Raw genomic sequence first — 19,788 nt, forward strand, 5'->3', positions numbered from 1 at the left:
AGAAACTCATAAGAGCACTCATTTATTACTGAGCAATTGCTATGTATTTTCCATTTGAGGAAACTGAGGCACAGAGAGATTAAGTAATACACCCACGGCCACACAGCTAATGAAAGGCCAAGCTGGGTTTCTGGTCCAGGATGACTCAGAGTTTACCTTCTGTACCTCTGACATCCTGTTTGTAAAGGTCCCTCCACTAATCTACCCTATAGAATGATGCTTAATAAATGCTCATTTCTATCTTTATCTCCCAGGGCATTTGTGAAGCTAAAATGTGATAGTACTTTGACCTCTATAAAGTTCAAATATAAGCTATCCAAGAGTAAGGAATTAAACAATTTCAGGGTCTAAATTTTTAGAGTGGTTAGAATTTTATAACCATTTGCCCATGCTGATTGTACTGATGATATAAGTTCAATGCAGAAAACTTTAAAAAATAAAGGAAAAGATAAAGAAATAAACCAAGATCATCCACAATCCCTAGAGGCGATAAAATAATTGGAATTTTAGTGAAGTGAATGCATTCTTCATTTCCCTGGTTTTTTGTTTTGTTTTGTTTTAGCAGTCCAATATTATGATAGGCAACAACCCTGCTTTACAGGCCATGTGGAAAATTTATCTCAGATCTTAAAATCAGTTAGTCATCATGTGTCTTAGGGTGAAAGTTATAATTTCTGTGAAATGCAAAGGCACGAGGAAAAAGGAAAAATAACATTGAAAAGAATAGAAGAGGGGCAGAGTTTGGATTTTTATTGGGTTGCTTTTGAAGTAATAAGTACATTTTTTCCTTAGATGTATGGCATAGTTAACAGCAAGGTTTAGAAGAGCAAAGAGGCAGCTGGTGAGGTCTTTGAATGAAGGGTTGTGAACATTCTTGGGTTCTTCCTGCTTGAAGAAGCTCATCCATTTGCAGGTTTGAATCAGCACCACTAACATTTTAGTATCTACTTATTGTGGCATTTGTCAAAACATATATCCCCCACGCATATAATGAGTGAAAATTATACTTATTGCCTATCATTTAAGACTCTTAAATGAAGAAGACTAATAAAGTGAAGCGGTTAGTAAAGATGGAATTAGCACACGCTTGTTTCCAGATGTTGACTTGTGGTGGCTGTGGACAAGGTATCAGGAAGCTACTGGAAGCCCAGGCTGTTCCACAGAGCAGAGGCTGAACTTCAGGAATGCCTTCTACTAGGTTTATAAATGAATATGATCCAATGATCCTTTATGCTTGGAGAAGCATGGTTTTAACAGGATTGGCAACTAATCAACTTATCTCCGGTTTATTCACAGGAGTTTGAATAAAGAAAACCATGACAATGCAAGCCCAACTGCACTGCTTGTGTCTCTTTACACTTTACTTGGTAAGAGAAGAGAATGTTCTTTATTTATTTAGTAGAATATTCCCAGTCATCCTTGTACCCCGTACCGGGGAAGCAACAGCTATCATCATTTAAAAAATAGTCTATCAAAATTAACTCATTGTGAGCAAAGGACAATTTGTCCCGATGGACTATTTTTGTTGAAATAGCTACAAGTCATATGTCCAACCTTTAACCAGAGGTGTGCTTTCTCCTCAGCTCTTAAAAGCCAATGTCACTTCACGGGCAAGGTTTAAGCAAATCCATCTACTTAGCTTTAGACCATTGCATACAGCTCAGGGAATCTGGAAAGAAAAGTATACTGATACATGTGTTAGTCTATGTCCCTTAATCTTGACTTTTTTTTTTTTTTTTAACTTTGACCATGAGAAATTACCACCGAAATTAAGAAAAGCATTTTCTCCATTTTTGACCCTGCTCTGCTCTGTACTTTTCTTCCCGTATATGTCTTGGAGTTTTCTGACCAAATTTGTGCTTAGTCACTTGTTGAGCTAACCCTATCGACTCGGGCTTCTAGAAGTTGGAGCTGGATGGAACCTGGGGAGACCAGACCTTAACCTCGGGTAGAGACAGGGGTGCTGTCTTCACTTTCCTTATGAAGCTCATAAAGGTTATACACTTGCCAAATCTGTTGTATTATGAAGCAAGATTATGGGGAAGCATTTGCTTTCTCCTTAGAAGGAAGCTACTAGATCCTCATACCTCTAATCTTGGTTCCTTTCTTCTAAAACCCAAATATACCATATTGAATTTCAAGTTCCAGAGAGCCCCTGAGAGCCCACACAGTTCAAAATATTTAGAGTGAAATACAGCCAAACTTGTAAACCTACCAGAGCTCTCCCCTTGAGGGGAAAATCTGCAGTTCAAACCTTACGAGCAAGGTACATCCTCACAGACCAGGGCTTGAAGCGTGTAGCTAAGACTGCCTAAGGACTGGGTCTAACATCCCCACTTGACTTCTCTCCTCTTCCTACCCTCTCAGATGTCCTTTGCTATCTGTATTATCTCAGAATGGTGGTGAAGTCAGTGCCTAGTTCAAACTTGGCACTGCTATTGATTGGTGATAAGAACTTGGGTGAGTTACTAAGCTCTGAACCTCAGTTTTCTGCCCTGTGAAATGGGTCTAATAATAGTACTTGCCTTATGTGGCAATTAAATGAGATAATGCATTTATCAAGCCCTTGAATCAATGACTCGCACAGTCTAAGGACTTGATAAATATTAGCTATTATTATTACTACCATGTTTTAAATATTCAGCGTCTACACTCAGATGGACTCTGACCTCCATGAGGAGAACTGTGTTTTAGTCATCTTTGCAGCCTCAGCACATAGCACAGTGCCCGGAACAAGTTAGAACTTAAATACATAATTACGGATTTATATTAGGAAACATTAGGAAACAACAGTGAGACCTAAGAGAGAGAGAAGATTCTGTCATGATAATTTGACATTAGCAGGATCATCAGCTTCTTGTCTGAGAAGGGGACATGCATTTTTCTTCCTAGATAAAGGATGAAAGTAAGTTTTCCTTTTTCCCTACTCTCACCCCAGTGGGATTTTTACCTGGAGTAAGAAATACTGCCCAAACTACTGCTGGCAGCAAGAGCCTTGCCCAGGAGACAGCCACGTGCACAGCTGTCTCTGGGTGAAGGAGGGAGGCTGAGGTCTGTGTGCTGGGATTTCAGGGTCGTTGGGACGGAGCCATTTCTCTTCTGCCTTCACCGACCCCTATGCCCAGACCCTCTCCTGTGAAGACTGGAAGTTCAGTTGGAGCTTCTTTCCTTCAGCATAAGGCTTTATTCAGCAGAGGTAGCCATTTAAAGTGATTGCCAGTCATTTATTCTATACTATGAGTGGCTCTCCTGTTCTTTCCTGAGAACTGGTTCTCATAGGGGGTTAGAAACACTGCACGAATATATTATAAGGGCACTGATGAGAGGGTTTGGGAAAGAGTGCTGAGTAGGGAGACAGGGAAATCAAGGAGAAGGCAACTATTTTGGAGTTTTGCCTGGGACTATGCTTCTTCTGGAAGGAAGAGCTGACATACATACTATATAAACAGAGAACTCTTGCTGGAAAGTACAATGACGGTGGCTACTAGGCAGGCAGATCTGATAACAGCATGCGTCCTTTGCTGGCCCGGAAGGCAGTGGAGCAACGTGGTGCAGAGTTGGGGCTTGGTGGTCCAACAGAGCTGGCACCATCCCACAGCAGCCCCAGTTATATGTGCCTCTGCTGTGGGACTCCTCCAGAGCTTTCCTGATATTGTTGAGGATCAGAAGAAATGACATGTGTGGAGGTTCTAGTTCCATAGCTGCCATACAAGAAACACTCAAAAATATCAGTTCCATTCTCTTCCTACTTTTCACCTCTTTATGCAAGATGGTGGGTTTTATTCTTCCAACTCTTTTCACAAATTTCCACCGTAGCATTCTTCCCAGTTATGGATGTATGGCTTGATGACTCATGACGTGCCCATGCATTTTGAAATCTTTATAGCTCAGATAGCCAGGTTAATGGGCAGGAAGAGAGATTTGTTGCCCTGATACGAGAACCCAACCCAACTTTGAACATTGCAACTGAGACTTATCCTTTATTTCTCATAGGTGAGCCAGCTCGTCTACCTGGGAAAAATGCAGGCTTATTTGTGAGGTTTGCCTGACTAATGTAGTTTTCCTATAGATGCAATCACTGGTGTGGTCAGCTGAAAGATGGGCTGCTTGCTGACGTGAGCAGAAAGTTGATGAAGCCATTTGCTGTTAAGCAGTAGCCCCTCAAAAAGCACTGCCCTCGTCCTGTACCAACCATGGCACCTACATCTTGTGTCCTGCCTTGCAGAGAAACTGCTGGAGCTGGAGAAGATGTGGAAAGGAGTGGAAGGGAGGAAGAGCCCCCAGAGGAAAATACACTTTGAGAGGAACTGATGAGCTAGAAGTCTGTATAGTTATTGTGTCAGTTAAGAATGCTTTTAGCTACAAGCAAATTTAGAGTGTTTCCAGTCAATAGGGATTTATTCTTCTCAGACAACGAGAAGCCTGTCGTGGGCAGTCCCAGGCAGGTTTAGCAGTTCTGTGATGTTATCAGAGATTTGGGCTTCTTTCTCTTTGCTCCACCGTTGTTTGAGCTGGTTTATCCCCTTGTGGTTTCATGATGGCTGCCACAGCTACAGACATGAGGTCCATTGCTTGAGCAAGACGAACAGGGCAGAGGCCAGCCACATCTGTCTTTCTTAATCAGGAATACAAAATCTTGACCAGAACCATTCCCTCACCTCCACCCAGGCACAGCAGACTCCACCTTTTGTTTAACAAACCAGAACTGGGTCACTTGGTCACCCTCCTAGCTGCAAGGGAGTCTGGGAAAGAGATCGCTTGTCTTCCCAAGGGAGAGAGGCTGGCAATGGCTGGGGACAGCTAACCCAAGGGCCTGACACAACTCTGAGGGAGAGGAGACCAAATTCCAAAGTCTTCAGTGTTCTTTTTGTTCGTTTGTTTGTTTTTTACATCTTTATTGGAGTATAATTGCTTTACAATTGTGTTAGTTTCTGCTTTATAACAAAGTGAATCAGTTATACATATACATATGTTCCCATATCTCTTCCCTCCTGCATCTCCCTCCCTCCCACCCTCCCTATCCCAACCCCTCTAGGTGGTCACAGAGCACCGAGCTGATCTCCCTGTGCTATGCGGCTGCTTCCCACTAGCTATCTATTTTACGTTTGGTAGTGTATATATGTCCATGCCACTCTCTCACTTTGTCACAGCTTATCCTTCCCCCTCCCCATATCCTCAAGTCCATTCTCTAGTAGGTCTCTGTCTTTATTCCTGTCTTATCCCTAGGTTCTGCATGACATTTTTTTTTCTTAAATTCCATATATATGTGTTAGCATACGCTATATGTCTTTCTCTTTCTGACTTACTTCACTCTGTATGACAGACTCTAGGTCCATCCACCTCATTACAAATAGCTCAATTTCATTTCTTTTTATGGCTGAGTAATATTCCATTGTATACATGTGCCACATCTTCTTTATCCATTCAACCGATGATGGACACTTAGGTTGTTTCCATCGCTGGGCTATTGTAAGTAGAGCTGCAATGAACATTTTGGTACATGATTCTTTTTGAATTATGGTTTTCTCAGGGTATATGCCCAGTAGTGGGATTGCTGGGTCATATGGCAGTTCTATTTTTGGTTTTTTGAGGAACCTCCATACTGTTCTCCATAGTGGCTGTACCAATTCACATTCCCACCAGCAGTGCAAGAGTGTTCTCTTTTATCCATACCCTCTCCAGCATTTATTGTTTCTAGATTTTTTGATAATGGCCATTCTGACTGGTGTGAGATGATATCTCATTGTAGTTTTGACTTGCATTTCTCTAATGATGTTGAGCATTCTTTCATGTGTTTGTTGCCAATCTGTATATCTTCTTTGGAGAAATGTCTATTTAGATCTTCTGCCCATTTTTGGATTGAGTTGTTTGCTTTTTTGTTATTGAGCCGCATGAGCTGCTTATAAATTTTGGAGATTAATCCTTTGTCAGTTGCTTCATTTGCAAATATTTTCTCCCATTCTGAGGGTTGTCTTCTGGTCTTGTTTATGGTTTCCTTTGCTGTGCAAAAGCTTTGAAGTTTCATTAGGTCCCATTTGTTTATTTTTGTTTTTATTTCCATTTCTCTAGGAGGTGGATCAAAAAGGATCTTGCTGTGATTTATGTCATAGAGTGTTCTGCCTATGTTTTCCTCTAAGAGTTTGATAGTTTCTGGCCTTACATTTAGGTCTTTAATCCATTTTGAGTTTATTTCTGTTTATGGTGTTAGGTAGTGTTCTAATTTCATTCTTCTACATGTACCTGTCCAGTTTTCCCAGCAGCACTTATTGAAGAGGCTTTCCTTTCTCCACTGTACATTCCTGCCTCCTTTATCAAAGATAAGGTGACCATATGTGTGTGGGTTTATCTCTGGGCTTTCTACCCTCTTCCATTGATCTATCTTTCTGTTTTTGTGCCAGTACCATACTGTCTAGATTACTGTAGCTTTGTAGTATAGTATGAAGTCAGGGAGCCTGATTCCTCCAGCTCCGTTTTTCGTTCTCAAGATTGCTTTGGCTATTCGGGGTCTTTTGTGTTTCGATACAAATTGTGAATTTTTTCATTCTAGTTCTGTGAAAAAGGCCAGTGGTAGTTTGATAGGGATTGCATTGAATCTGTAGATTGCTTTGTGTAGTAGAGTCATTTTCACAATGTTGATTCTTCCAATCCAAGAACATGGTATATCTCTCCATCTACTTGTATCATCTTTAATTTCTTTCATCAATGTCTTATAATTTTCTGCATACAGGCCTTTTGTCTCCTTAGGTAGGTTCATTCCTATTTTATTCTTTTTGTTGCAATGGTAAATGGGAGTGTTTTCTTGATTTCACTTTCAGATTTTTCATTAGTGTATAGGAATGCCAGAGATTTCTGTGCATTAATTTTGTATCCTGCTACTTTACCAAATTCATTGATTAGCTCTAGTAGTTTTCTGGTAGCATCTTTAGGATTCTCTACGTATAGTATCATGTCATCTGCAAACAGTGACAGCTTTACTTCTTCTTTTCTGATTTGGATTCCTTTTATTTCCTTTTCTTCTGTGATTGCTGTGGCTAAAACTTCCAAAACTATGTGGAATAATAGTGGTGAGAGTGGGCAACCTCGTCTTTTTCCTGATCTTAGTGGAAATGCTTTCAGTTTTTCACCATTGAGGACGATGTTGGCTGTGGGTTTGTCATATATGGCCTTTGTTATGTTGAGGAAGTTCCCTCTATGCCTACTTTCTGCAGGGTTTTTGTTATAAATGGGTGTTGAATTTTGTCAAAAGCTTTCTCTGCATCTATTGAGGTGATCATACGGTTTTTCTCCTTCAGTTGGTTAATATGGTGTATCACATTGATTGATTTGCATATATTGAAGAATCCTTGCATTCCTGGAATAAACCCCACTTGATCATGGTGTATGATCCTTTTAATGTGCTGTTGGATTCTGTTTGCTAGTATTTTATTTAGGATATTTGCATCTATGTTCATCAGTGATATTGGCCTGTAGTTTTCTTTCTTTGTGACATCCTTCTTTGGTTTTGGAATCAAGGTGATGGTGGCCTCGTAGAATGAGTTTGGGAGTGTTCCTCCCTCTGCTATATTTTGGAAGAGTTTGAGAAGGATAGGTGTTAGCTCTTCTCTAAATGTTTGATAGAATTCGCCTGTGAAGCCGTCTGGTCCTGGGCTTTTGTTTGTTGGAAGATTTTTAATCACAGTTTCAATTTCAGTGCATGTGATTGGTCTGTTCATAGTTTCTATTTCTTCCTGATTCAGTCTTGGCACGTTGTGCATTTCTAAGAATTTGTCCATTTCTTTCAGGTTGACCATTTTATTGGCATAGAGTTGCTTGTAGTAATCTCTCATGATCTTTTGTATTTCTGCAGTGTCAGTTGTTACTTCTCCTTTTTCATTTCTAATTCTATGGATTTGAGTCTTCTCCCTTTTTTTTTGATGAGTCTGGCTAGTGGTTTATCAATTTTGTTTATCTTCTCAAAGAACCAGCTTTTAGTTTTATTGATCTTTGCTATCGTTTCCTTCATTTCTTTTTCATTTATTTCTGATCTGATTTTTATGATTTCTTTCCTTCTGCTAACTTTGGTTTTTTTTTTGTTCTTCTTTCTCTAATTGCTTTAGGTGCAAGGTTAGGTTGTTTATTCGAGATGTTTCCTGTTTCTTAAGGTAGGATTGTATTGCTATAAAATTCCCTCTTAGAACTGCTTTTGCTGCATCCCATAGGTTTTGGGTCGTTGTGTCTCCATTGTCATTTGTTTCTAGGTATTTTTTGATTTCCTCTTTGATTTCTTCAGTGATCACTTCGTTATTAAGTAGTGTATTGTTTAGCCTCCATGTGTTTGTATTTTTTACAGATCTTTTCCTGTAATTGATATCTAGTCTCATAGCGTTGTGGTTGGAAAAGATACTTGATATGATTTCAGCTTTCTTAAATTTACCAAGGTTTGATTTGTGACCAAAGATATGATCTATCCTGGAGATTTTTCCATGAGCAATTGGGAAGAAAGTGTATTCTGTTGTTTTTGGATGGAATGTCCTATAAATATCAATTAAGTCCACCTTGTTTAATGCGTCATTTAAAGCCTGTTTTTCCTGTAACTGGTATCTAGTCTCATATGTTGTGGTTGGAAAAGATACTTGATATGATTTCAGCTTTCTTAAATTTACCAAGGCTTGATTTGTGACCCAGGATATGATCTATCCTGGAGAATGTTCCATGAGCACTTGAGAAAAATGTGTATTCTGTTGTTTTTGGATGGAATGTCCTATAAATATCAATTAAGTCCATATTGTTTAATGTATCATTTAAAGCTTGTGTTTCCTTGTTTATTTTCATTTTGGATGATCTGTCCATTGGTGAAAGTGGGGTGTGAAAGTCTCCTACTATGAATGTGTTACTGTTGATTTCCCCTTTTATGGCTGTAAGTATTTGCCTTTTGTATTGAGGTGCTCCTATGTTGGGTGCATAAATATTTACAATTGTTATATCTTCTTCTTGGATCGATCCCTTGATCATTATGTAGTGTCCTTCTTTGTCTCTTGTAATAGTCTTTATTTTAAAGTCTATTTTGTCTGATATGAGAATTGCTACTCCAGCTTTCTTTTGGTTTCCATTTGCATGGAATATCTTTTTCCATCCCCTTACTTTCAGTCTGTATGTGTCTCTATGTCTGAAGAGGGTCTCTTGTAGACAGCATATATATGGTCTTGTTTTTGTATCCATTCAGCCAATCTGTGTCTTTTGGTGGGAGCATTTAATCCATTTACATTTAAGGTAATTATCGATATGTATGTTCCTATTCCCATTTTCTTAATTGTTTTGGATTCGTTATTGGAGGTCTTTTCCTTCTCTTGAGTTTCTTGCCTAGAGAAGTTCCTTTAGCATTTGTTGTAAAGCTGGTTTGGTGGTGCTGAACTCTCTCAGCTTTTGCTTGTCTGTAAAGGTTTTAATTTCTCCATCAAATCTGAATGAGATCCTTGCTGGGTAGAGTAATCTTGGTTGCAGGTTTTTCTCCTTCATCACTTTAAATATGTCCTGCCAGTCCCTTCTGGCTTGCAGAGTTTCTGCTGAAAGATCAGCTGTTAACCTTATGGGGATTTCCTTGTGTGTTATTTGTTGTTTTTCCCTTGCTGCTTTTAATATGTTTTCTTTGTATTTAATTTTTGACAGTTTGATTAATATGTGTCCTGGCATGTTTCTCCTTGGATTTATACTGTATGGGACTCTCTGTGCTTCCTGGACTTGATTAACTATGTCCTTTCCCATATTAGGGAAGTTTTCAACTCTAACCTCTTCAAATATTTTCTCAGTCCCTTTCTTTTTCTCTTCTTCTTCTGGAAGCCCTATAATTCGAATGTTGGTGCATTTCATGTTGTCCCAGAGGTCTCTGAGACTGTCCTCAGTTCTTTTCATTCTTTTATCTTTATTCTGCTCTGCAGTAGTTATTTCCACTATTTTATCTTCCAGGTCACTTATCCGTTCTTCTGCCTCAGTTATTCTGCTATTGATCCCATCTAGAGTATTTTTAATTTCATTTATTGTGTTGTTCATCACTGCTTGTTTCATCTTTAGTTCTTCTAGGTCCTTGTTAAATGTTTCTTGCATTTTGTCTATTCTATTTCCAAGATTTTGGATCATCTTTACTATCATTATTCTGAGTTCTTTTTCAGGTAGAATGCCTATTTCCTCTTCATTTGTTAGGTCTGGTGGGTTTTACCTTGCTCCTTCATCTGCTGTGTGTTTTTCTGTCTTCTCATTTTGCTTATCTTACTGTGTTTGTGGTCTCCTTTTTTGCAGGCTCCAGGTTCGTAGTTCCCGTTGTTTTTGGTGTCTGTCCCCAGTGGCTAAGGTTGGTTCAGTGGGTTGTGTAGGCTTCCTGGTGGAGGGGACTAGTGCCTGTGTTCTGGTGGCTGAGGCTGGATCTTGTCTTTCTGGTAGGCAGGTCCACATCTGGTGGTGTGTTTTGGGGAGTCTGTGGATTTATTATGATTTCAGGCAGCCTCTCTGCTAGTGGGTGGGGTTGTGTTCCTGTCTTGCTAGTTGTTTGGCATAGGGTGTCCAGCACTGTAGCTTGCTGGTCGTTGAGTGAAGCTGGGTGCTGGTGTTGAGATGGAGATCTCTGGGAGATTTTCACCGTTTGATAATATGTGGAGCTGGGAGGTCTCTTGTGGACCAGTGTCCTGAAGTTGGCTCTCCCACCTCAGAGGCACAGCAATGACTCCTGGCTGCAGCGCTAAGAGCCTTTCATCCACATGGGTCGGAATAAAAGCAAGAAAAAGTAGAAAGAATGAAAGAAAGAAAAGGAAAGAAAGAAAGGAGGGAGGGAGGGAGGGAGGAAGGAAGGAAGGAGGGAAGGAAGGAAAGGAAGAAAGAAAGAAGATAAAATAAAGTAAGATAAAATAAAATAAAGTTATTAAAATAAAAAATAATTATTATGAAAAAAAATTTTTTTAAAGAAAAATAGAAGACCAAAAACAAAAAAACCAAAACCAAAACAAAAGGACGGATAGAACCCTAGGACAAATGGTGGAAGCAAAGCTCTACAGACAAAATCTCACACAGAAGCATACACATACACACTCACAAAAGGAGGAAAAGGGGAAAAAATAATAAATCTTCCTCTCAAAGTCCACCTCCTCAAATTGGGATGATTCGTTGTCTATTCATGTATTCCCCAGATGCAGCATACATCAAGTTGATTGTGGAGCCTTAATCCGGTGCTTCTGAGGCTGCTGGGAGAGATTTCCCTTTCTCTTCTTTGTTCTCACAGCTCCGGGGGCTCAGCTTTGGATTTGGCCCCGCCTCTGTGTGTAGGTCGCAGGAGGGCGTCTGTTCTCCGCTCAGACAGGACGGGGTTAAAAGAGCAGGTGACTCGGGGGCTCTGGCTCACTCAGGCCAGGGGGAGGGAGGGGCACGGAGTGCGGGACGACGCTGTGGTGGCAGAGGCCGGTGTGACTTTGCACCAGCCTGAGGCTCGCCGTGAGTTCTCCCGGGGAAGTTGTCCCTGGATCCCGGGACCCTGGCAGTGGCGGGCTGCACAGGCTCCCCGGATGGGGGGTGTGGATAGTGGCCTGTGCTCGCACACGGGCTTCTTGGTGGCGGCAGCAGCAGCCTTAGCATCTCATGCCCATCTCTGGGGTCCGCGCTTTTAGCCGCGGCTCGCGCCCGTCTCTGGAGTTCCTTTAAGCAGTGCTCTTAATCCCCTCTCCTCCTGCACCAGGAAACAAAGAGGCAAGAAAAAGTCTCTTGCCTCTTCGGGAGGTCCAGACTTTTCCCTGGACTCCCTCCCGGCTAGCCGTGGTGCACTAACCCCTTCAGGCTATGTTCACGCCGCCAACCCCAGTCCTCTCCCTTCGCTCCGACCAAAGCCCGAGCCTCAGCTCCCAGCCCCGCCCGCCCCGGCGGGTGAGCAGACAAGCCTCTCGGGCTGGTGAGTGCCGGTCTGCACCGATCCTCTGTGCGGGAATCTCCCCGCTTTGCCCCCCGCACCCCTGTTGCTGTGCTCTCCTCCGCGGCTCTGAAGCTCCCCACTCCGCCTCCCGCAGTCTCCGCCCGTGAAGGGGCTTCCTAGTGTGTGGAAACCTTTCCTCCTTCACAGCTCCCTCCCACTGGTGCAGGTCCCATCCCTATCCTTTTGTCTCTGTTTATTCTTTTTTCTTTTGCCCTACCCAGGTACGTGGGGGAGTTTCTTGCCTTTTGGGAGGTCTGAGGTCTTCTGCCAGCGTTCAGTAGGTGTTCTGTACGAGTTGTTCCACGTGTAGATCGTCCTCTGTGTTCTTGTTTGTTACTATTTTTTTGTTGGACAACCCAGATCAACTTAATCAAGATTCAATTAACCAAGGGATATAGTACAAGACCTTTTCCCCCATGATTTCATCCTAATTGTTTTGGGGTTATTCCCAGTGTTTCTATACGATAAGAGTGTACTAGCTCCTCATAAAGAAATGGAAAATAAATTCTCTTCTCTCCAGTTCTTCTTTCTTTTTTGGTTTTACCTGTCCAGTTCCCCAAACCATTAACTTTCCGTATCATACTTCTAATTCTAACCTATCCCAGCCCTGATTCCCATAACAAGTAGGAGACCTGAAGAACCACTCGGGAAGGAGGGGGCACTGGCATCGGTGTGGGTGCTAGATCCTTCGTTCCAGAGGGTGCTCTCTGTGGCGGGTTTATGGCTGGCTGCCCCTTCTTGCGTTCCGCCTGCTCCACTCTGCCTCGCGACTCCTGTTAGTGACCAGTCCTGGTGGGAGACGAAGGGATGGCAGGAGCTACTGCTGAATGCACCCTCCTGCACATCCCCATGCTGCCAGCTTTCCACCCCCCTCCCCCCACCCCAGGCTGTCTTGGCTGCTTCTGCTGTTGTGTAGTGTGGGTAGTGGCTAAGAGGGCTGGATCTGGAGTTGCAGATTCGAATCCTTCTTCCTGCACTACCTGGGCAAATTACTTAACCTCTCTGCGTCTCAGTCTAATCACCGGTGAAACAGAGCTGGCAATAATAATCTACCCTATAGGGTTGTTGTTGGGATTCAATGTGTTTAGGACAAAGCTCAGCATATACTAATTTAGCAAGTGTGAGCTCTTCTTGTTGGGTGCCAGGCAAGCATTGTACTAAACACGTCTACATATTTTTTTCCCCTTAAAAATTCAATTGTCTTTGAGGTGCCTGAACTCTAGTGTGCTGGGAATCTGCCATGGATTTCCTTATAAACTAACAGGAGTGGAATAGAGGGGTTTTAAGAAGCTGGTGTAGGGGCTTCCCTGGTGGTGCAGTGGTTAAGAATCCACCAGCCAATGCAGGGGATAGGGGTTCGAGCCCTGGTCCGGGAAGATCCCATATGTCGCGGAGCAGCTAAGCCCATGCGCCACAACTACTGAGCCTGCGCTCTAGAGCCCGCAAGCCACAACTACTGAGCCCATGTGCTGCAACTACTGAAGCCCATGTGCCTAGAGCCCGTGCTCCGCAACAAGAGAGCCACCGCAGTGAGAAGCCCTGGCACCACAACGAAGAATAGCCCCTGCTCACTGCAACTAGAGAAAGCCTGTGTGCAGCAACGAAGACTCAATGCAGCCAAAAATAAAAAAGTTAAAAAAAAAAGAAGCTTATGTAAAACCATGTAGAATTTAACAGCATAGTGGCATTGTGGGAAGATCATGAACTTTCCTTCAGTTAGAACCCAGTGTGTGTGCCATGTCAACTGCTTATGGGTTTTACTCTGGGCAAGTAGCTAAACTCTGTGAGCCTCATTTATAAAACAGGAGTGTTAATTTCTCCCCACAGGGTGATTGCTTGAATGGTTAAATGAGAAAAGCAGTGTTAGGCTCTAAGCAAACCATTTTGACATAGTAGAACCTCAACAAATATTAGACCCCTTCCTGCCTGTTTTGACCACATTTCACATTGTTTTGAGCCAGGTTAGAATCTTAAGTTTCATATATCAGTCCTGGAACCATAAGAAAATCAGCAAGTGACACATATACATTCATAGTAGATGGTGATGTTAATTTTTTTTTTTTTTTTGCTAATTTTCTTTTTCTTTCTTTTTTTAACAGACAACTGGATATGGCCAAGAGGAAAAGTTTAGTGGACCCCTGAAGCCCATGACCTTTTCTATTTTTGAAGGCCAAGGAACGAATCAAATCATATTCCAGGTAATGGCTACTCTTGATCACTGTCATCTTGATTTTGCAGGCTCCCTCTTTTACTCCTTTATCTACTGTACACCCAGAAGTAAAATATAGGCATAGTAGATCTCATTATCAAGAATGATTTCAGAAGCTAAGTTAAACACACAGATGAGTGGCTTCAGTGTTATAAGACGTTGTACCTAACTTCCTCATTCGGACTTCCTCAGTGGTGTCTGGGGCAAGTACTTCCATCTCTGGGGTGGGGACCTTGGTGCCTGTAGACTCCGCCTCTTCCCCCAGGGTGGGAAGGGAACCTGTCTCTGGGGTGACATGGCCATCTGAGTATCTGTCTGTTCAATGAGCTGGCTGCTTGAAGCATTTGAAGATGCGGGTTCTCTGGATTACTGCTGGAATGGTCTGCTTTCCTCACCGCCTCCTCTGAGCCCATCCCTGGGCCCTCACCCATGGGTTGGACAAGGCACAGTGGGAGGCAGTCATCTCATTTAGTTAGTTAACTGAGAAAGCATCAGATTGAGGGGTGGACTGCAGCTTTAAGGGCACTGAAATAATCCCGGAAATGTAATGGAGAGAGGGAGAAAAACATACTACTGCATTGACCAGAAATCCCCTGGGGAAGCGTGCTTGGCCTTGGAGTGGCTGAGGATGCTTTGATGAGCCTCTGGGTGTGCCCATGATCTCCCATCCCATGCACTGGGGGAGCAACAGAGGGTTGCTAAACTACCATCTAAGGTGGATGCCTTCTGTTAACTGTCCAAGCATTTGTTTCGGCAGTTCCCGTCCACAGAGGAGAGACTGAAAGCTGCCTCATGCCACCTTCTGTCATTTGGTACCAAATTAGTGCAAAGGGGCTCCATAGTATGAGCTGTTGGGGGTGCACGTGTATCTCTGTGCCCTGCTGTGGGTATTTTAGAGGCTTTGACCTCTCCAGTCAGGGAAGCCGGCACTGAGCGAGGAGCAAATGCTTTGAGAGCTGGAGGCTAATAAGAGAAGAGTGTTCCAGCAAAGGCACAGCTTGGACACCTGCCCTGTGCTGGGAGAGGGCAGGGCATGCCCCGAGTTTTGGCAGAAGGCCAGCAGAGAGCCTAAAGAAGAAGGTAGGAGAGGAGGCTGCAGAGACAGGAAGGGCCCTGACTTCTAAGGCTCTTAGATTTTCTCCTCAAAGCAGAGGGCCTGAATCAAGTTTCCATTCAGGGCTACAAACTGGAGGGGGGCGGGAAACGGAAGAGGTTGCAGAGGAACTGGTTGGGAGTCTATGGCAGGGCGCACACAAGAGGTGATCTCGTTAACTAACATTCCCCCCCTTGCCAGGGAGCACTTAGTTATAGATATCTTGTTTACATTTTAAAAATTCTGTTCAAGATGTAGAGAAGAAACATATGGACACCAAGGGGGGAAAGGAGGGGGTGGGATGAATTGAGAGATTGGGATTGACATATATACACTGATATGTATAAAATAGATAACTGATGAGAACCTACTGTATAGCATAGGGGACTCCACTTGGCTGTACAGTAGAAACTAACACAACATTGTAGAACAACTATACTCCAATAAAAAAACATTCTGTTCATTTGTGTACTTTTATGCTTCATAAGCTGGTAAGAATGCTGTGGGCTAGGCACACGTTCATCTTTTTTTTTGAATTTGATATATTTGTATTTATTTATTTATTTTTATTGGGGTATAGTTGCTTTACAATATTGCATTAGTTTCTGCTGTACAACAGAGTGAATCAGCTATATGTATACATATATCCCCTCCCTCTTGGACCTCCCCCTCCCATCCCACCCATCTAGGTCACAACAGAGCACCGAGCTGAGCTCCCTGCGCTATATAGCAGGTTCCCACTAGCTATCTGTTTTACACATGGTGGTGTATATATGTCATTCCCAATCTCCCAATTCATACCAGCCCCCCACGCCCCCGCCCCGTGTCCACACGTCAGTTCTCTATGTCTGTGTCTCTATTCCTACGTTGCGAATAGGTTCATCTGTACCGTTTTTCTAAATTCCACATATATGCGTTAAGATACAATCTTTATTTTACTCCTTCTGACTTACTTCACTCTGTATGACAGACTCTAGGTCCACCCACGTCTCTACAAATGACCCAATTTCGTTCCTGATGGTGCCTATTGTTATAAGGCACTATGCTGGGTACTGAGGATACAAGATGACATCAACACCATCCCTGCCCCCGGTGAGCTCATAGGGTAGTAGAAGGAAGCTAACAAGTAAGCAGACAATGTAGTGAAGGGCTCTGATTGGAGTCTGGTGGGCTGCAGAGGGAACCAAGTGCAGATGGAGAAAGAGGGCTCGATTTTAAGTGTGGGCGGTAGTGGTTGAACAGAAAATGTTTCACCGACCCCTCAGCTGAGTATTTAAAGTTGAACAGACACTCACAGACAGAAAGCGGGCCCTGGATACAGTATGGGAAAAAGCACGGGGCTGTGCAAATCAGCAAGAGGATGAAAGATAACAGGTGGTTTAGGGTGTGCAAAGGTGAGGCTGCCGAGGTCGGGTGGTGGGGATGGGTGTCCAGGCCCTTTAACCAGTGGTAGGCTGCAGGGCACCTGTGGAGGTTAAAGAAGGTGTGAAGGAATTAGACTGTGCTTGCACAGACCTACTCTGTGATCACTGTAAGTGTGGGATGAAGGGGGTGAGCCTAGAGGTGGGAAGGCTCTCGGGACAGTTTGCCATAGACCAGTGGGAAGCGGTGGAGGCCTGGTTTAAGTAAGTATAAAGGGGGAGTGGAGGGAAGGAGAGGGGTGGGAGCAATGCAAGGAAGTCACACCTTCTGGGGTTGGTGACTGAATGAGTGCAGTGGGCGAGAGGAGGTGTTTAGGGTAACTCCGAGGCCTCTGGCTTGCTTCACTGGCTGGTTAGTGATGTCATTCAGAGAGAGAGAGAGAGAGAGGGAAGGAGAGAGAGAGAAGGAGGGGAGGGGGGGGAAGATTTATGGGAAAGTCAGTAAATAAGTGTTAGGCCTATTGAATTTAAGGTAATATGTGGGGTTAGCTAGGTGGAGATGTTGAGGAGACAGTGGCCATGTGGGTCTGGAGATACAGACTGGGGAGCCTTCCTCACACAGGTGCTAACCCAGTGCTTGGGTGTGAAAGTCCATCTGTAGTAAGTATCTCAATGGCCCACAAGGGCCAGGTAATTGATGAATGATGCTATCTTGGGATAAGACAGGCAGTGGCAAAAAACAGATGTAGAAAAACCCCCAACTGTGCAAACGTGAAATTAAAAGTCTTCTGATACTTGGCTCCAGCATGTGGGACACAGGGAACAGTGGGGACTGTGACAAACTGAGGGTACCTCAAAAAGTATAGCCTTAATTCAATTCCAGACGATTTCACAAGTCAGAATTTGTGTACAGTATTACTGGATTCTATGGTTTTTCCACAAAAGTCAGAAATTTTTATATTCATGTAAAATTTCCTGATCTAAGAATATTGGCATAGTAAAAAAGTCATCTTATAATCTAAGCAAAATGTACTTGTGGGCCAGAGAGTCTGTGGTTACTTCTGCAACCTCTATTTGAGGAGACTCTTGAGCAGAAGGGAGTAGATGTTCTGTGAGTACAGGTCCACGTGCCACTGAACAGAATCAGAACTGTACCTAGAGGCAATGTCCAGCTAACAAACGTCACACACCTGGAAACTGCTTCATAGGATCCTTCCACAGTCTCTCAGGAGCCCAGCCAGTAAAATCATTCCTTGGGTTACTCCACTTCTTTTTCTGTTCTTTTTCCATTAGCCACACTACAAAGCTGTCTCTTCTTGACAGAAAATGATAGCCCAACTGCCATGGCTGAATGCTTCTTGTTTATGGGTGTGTGTGTTGGAGTGGAGGAGTGGAGGCCACGAAGGGGATTTCCTTCTAGAATCTCAGAGTCTTTGTTCTAGAAAAGACCTTAGAGATTTTTGTACCAACTGCTTGTTTTACAGATAGGGAAACTGAGGCTTAAATAAGTTAATGGCATAACTGATATTAGAACACTGATATTCTCATGTTCTAGTCAAGCATATCATGCTACTTAACACCATATACAAAAATTAACTCAAAATGGATTAAAGACCCAAATGTAAGACCAAAACCATAAAACTCCTAGAAGAACACATAAGCAGAATACTCTTTGATATAAATCGTAGGAATATTTTTTGGACCTGTCTCCTAAAGCAAAGGAAATAAAAGCAAAAATAAACAAATGGCAACTAATTAAACTCAAAAGCTTTTGCATGGCAAAGGAAACCATTGACAAAATGAAAAGACAAACTACTGAATGGGGGAAAATATTTGCAAATGGTATGACTGATAAGAGGCTAATATCAAAAATATAGAAAGAGCTCATACAACTCAACATCAAGAAGCGAACAACCCAATTAAAAAATGGGTAGAGGGCTTCCTTGGTGGCACAGTGGTTGAGAGTCCACCTGCCGATGCAGGGGACACGGGTTCGTGCCCCGGTCCGGGAAGATCCCACATGCCGCGGAGCGGCTGGGCCCGTGAGCCATGGCCGCTGAGCCTGCGCGTCCGGAGCCTGTGCTCCGCAACGGGAGAGGCCACAGCAGTGAGAGGCCCGTGTACCGCAAAAAAAAAAAAAAAAAAAAAAAAAAAAAATGGGTAGAAGACCTGAATACACATTTTTCCAAAGAGGACATGTAAAAGGCCAACAGGCACATGAAAAGATGTTCAACATTGTTAATCATCAGAGAAATGCAAGTTAAAACCACAATGAGATATCACCTCACACCTGTCAAATGGTTATCACTAAAAAGAACACAAATGACAAATGTTGGTGAGGAGAAAAGGGAAACTTCATGCACTGTTGGTGGGAGTGTAAATTGGTGCAGCCAAGGAAAACAGTGTGGAGCTTTCTCAAAAAACTAGAAATAGAACTACCATATGACCCAGCAATTCCACTCCTGGGGTATATATCTGAAAAAAATGAAAATACTAATTTGAAAAGATACATTCACCCCAATATTCATAGTAGTATTATTTACAGTTGCCAAGATATGGAAGCAACTTAAATGTCCATCGGATAAAGAAGATGTAATTATCTATCTATCATCTATCTATCTATCTATCTCTATGTGCACACACACACACAATGAAATGCTACTCAGCATAAAAAAGAATGAAATTTTGCCATTTGCAACAACATGGATGGACTTGGAGGGTATTATGCTTAGTGAAATGTCAGACAGAGAAAGATAAATACTGTATGATATCACTTACACGTGGAATCTAAAAAATAAAACAAACTAGTGAATATAACAAAAAAGAAAAGACAGATACAGAAAACAAACTAGTTGTTACCAGTGGGTGGAGTGCAGGTGAGAGGGGCAAGTTAGGAGTAGGGGATTAAGAGGTACAAACCATTATGTATAAAGCAAATAAGCTACAAGGATGTCTTGTACAACACAGGGAATACAGCCAGTATTTTGTAGTAACTATTAGTGGAATATAACCTTTAAACATTGTGAATCACTATGTTGTACACCTATAATTTATGTAGTATTGTACATCAACTATACTTCAATTAAAAAAAAGGCCAAAATAAAAAGTAGGTTACATAGCAAAAAAAATAAAGTAAAATCTGGCATATACAAAAAACAAAAATAGCATACTGTGCTCTCTCCATCTTCTTATGTGGAAA

At 42.5% G+C, this 19,788-nt stretch overlaps 1 protein-coding gene across 3 annotated transcripts in view; it reads left to right on the forward strand.

Moving 5' to 3' along the window:
• CDH17 (cadherin 17) overlaps positions 1-19,788 on the forward strand; it is a 105,574-nt gene that overhangs the window by 17,876 nt on the left and 67,910 nt on the right. For 2 of the 3 annotated variants that reach the window (XM_022584544.2, XM_089898919.1), the window contains exons 2-3: positions 1,297-1,367; positions 14,026-14,124. In XM_022584544.2, coding sequence (XP_022440252.1) covers positions 1,317-1,367; positions 14,026-14,124 — 150 coding nt within the window. In that variant the 5' untranslated portion in view covers positions 1,297-1,316. Of the gene's footprint in view, positions 1-1,296; positions 1,368-2,390; positions 2,906-14,025; positions 14,125-19,788 lie in introns of those variants that run through there. The other variant, XM_089898920.1, reaches the window with a different exon arrangement.

Source organism: Delphinapterus leucas, chromosome 17 (assembly GCF_059928025.1).
Source record: "Delphinapterus leucas isolate spDelLeu-1000000601 "Yukka" chromosome 17, BTC_Dleu_Yukka2, whole genome shotgun sequence".
In the NCBI taxonomy this organism is placed as follows: domain Eukaryota; kingdom Metazoa; phylum Chordata; class Mammalia; order Artiodactyla; family Monodontidae; genus Delphinapterus; species Delphinapterus leucas.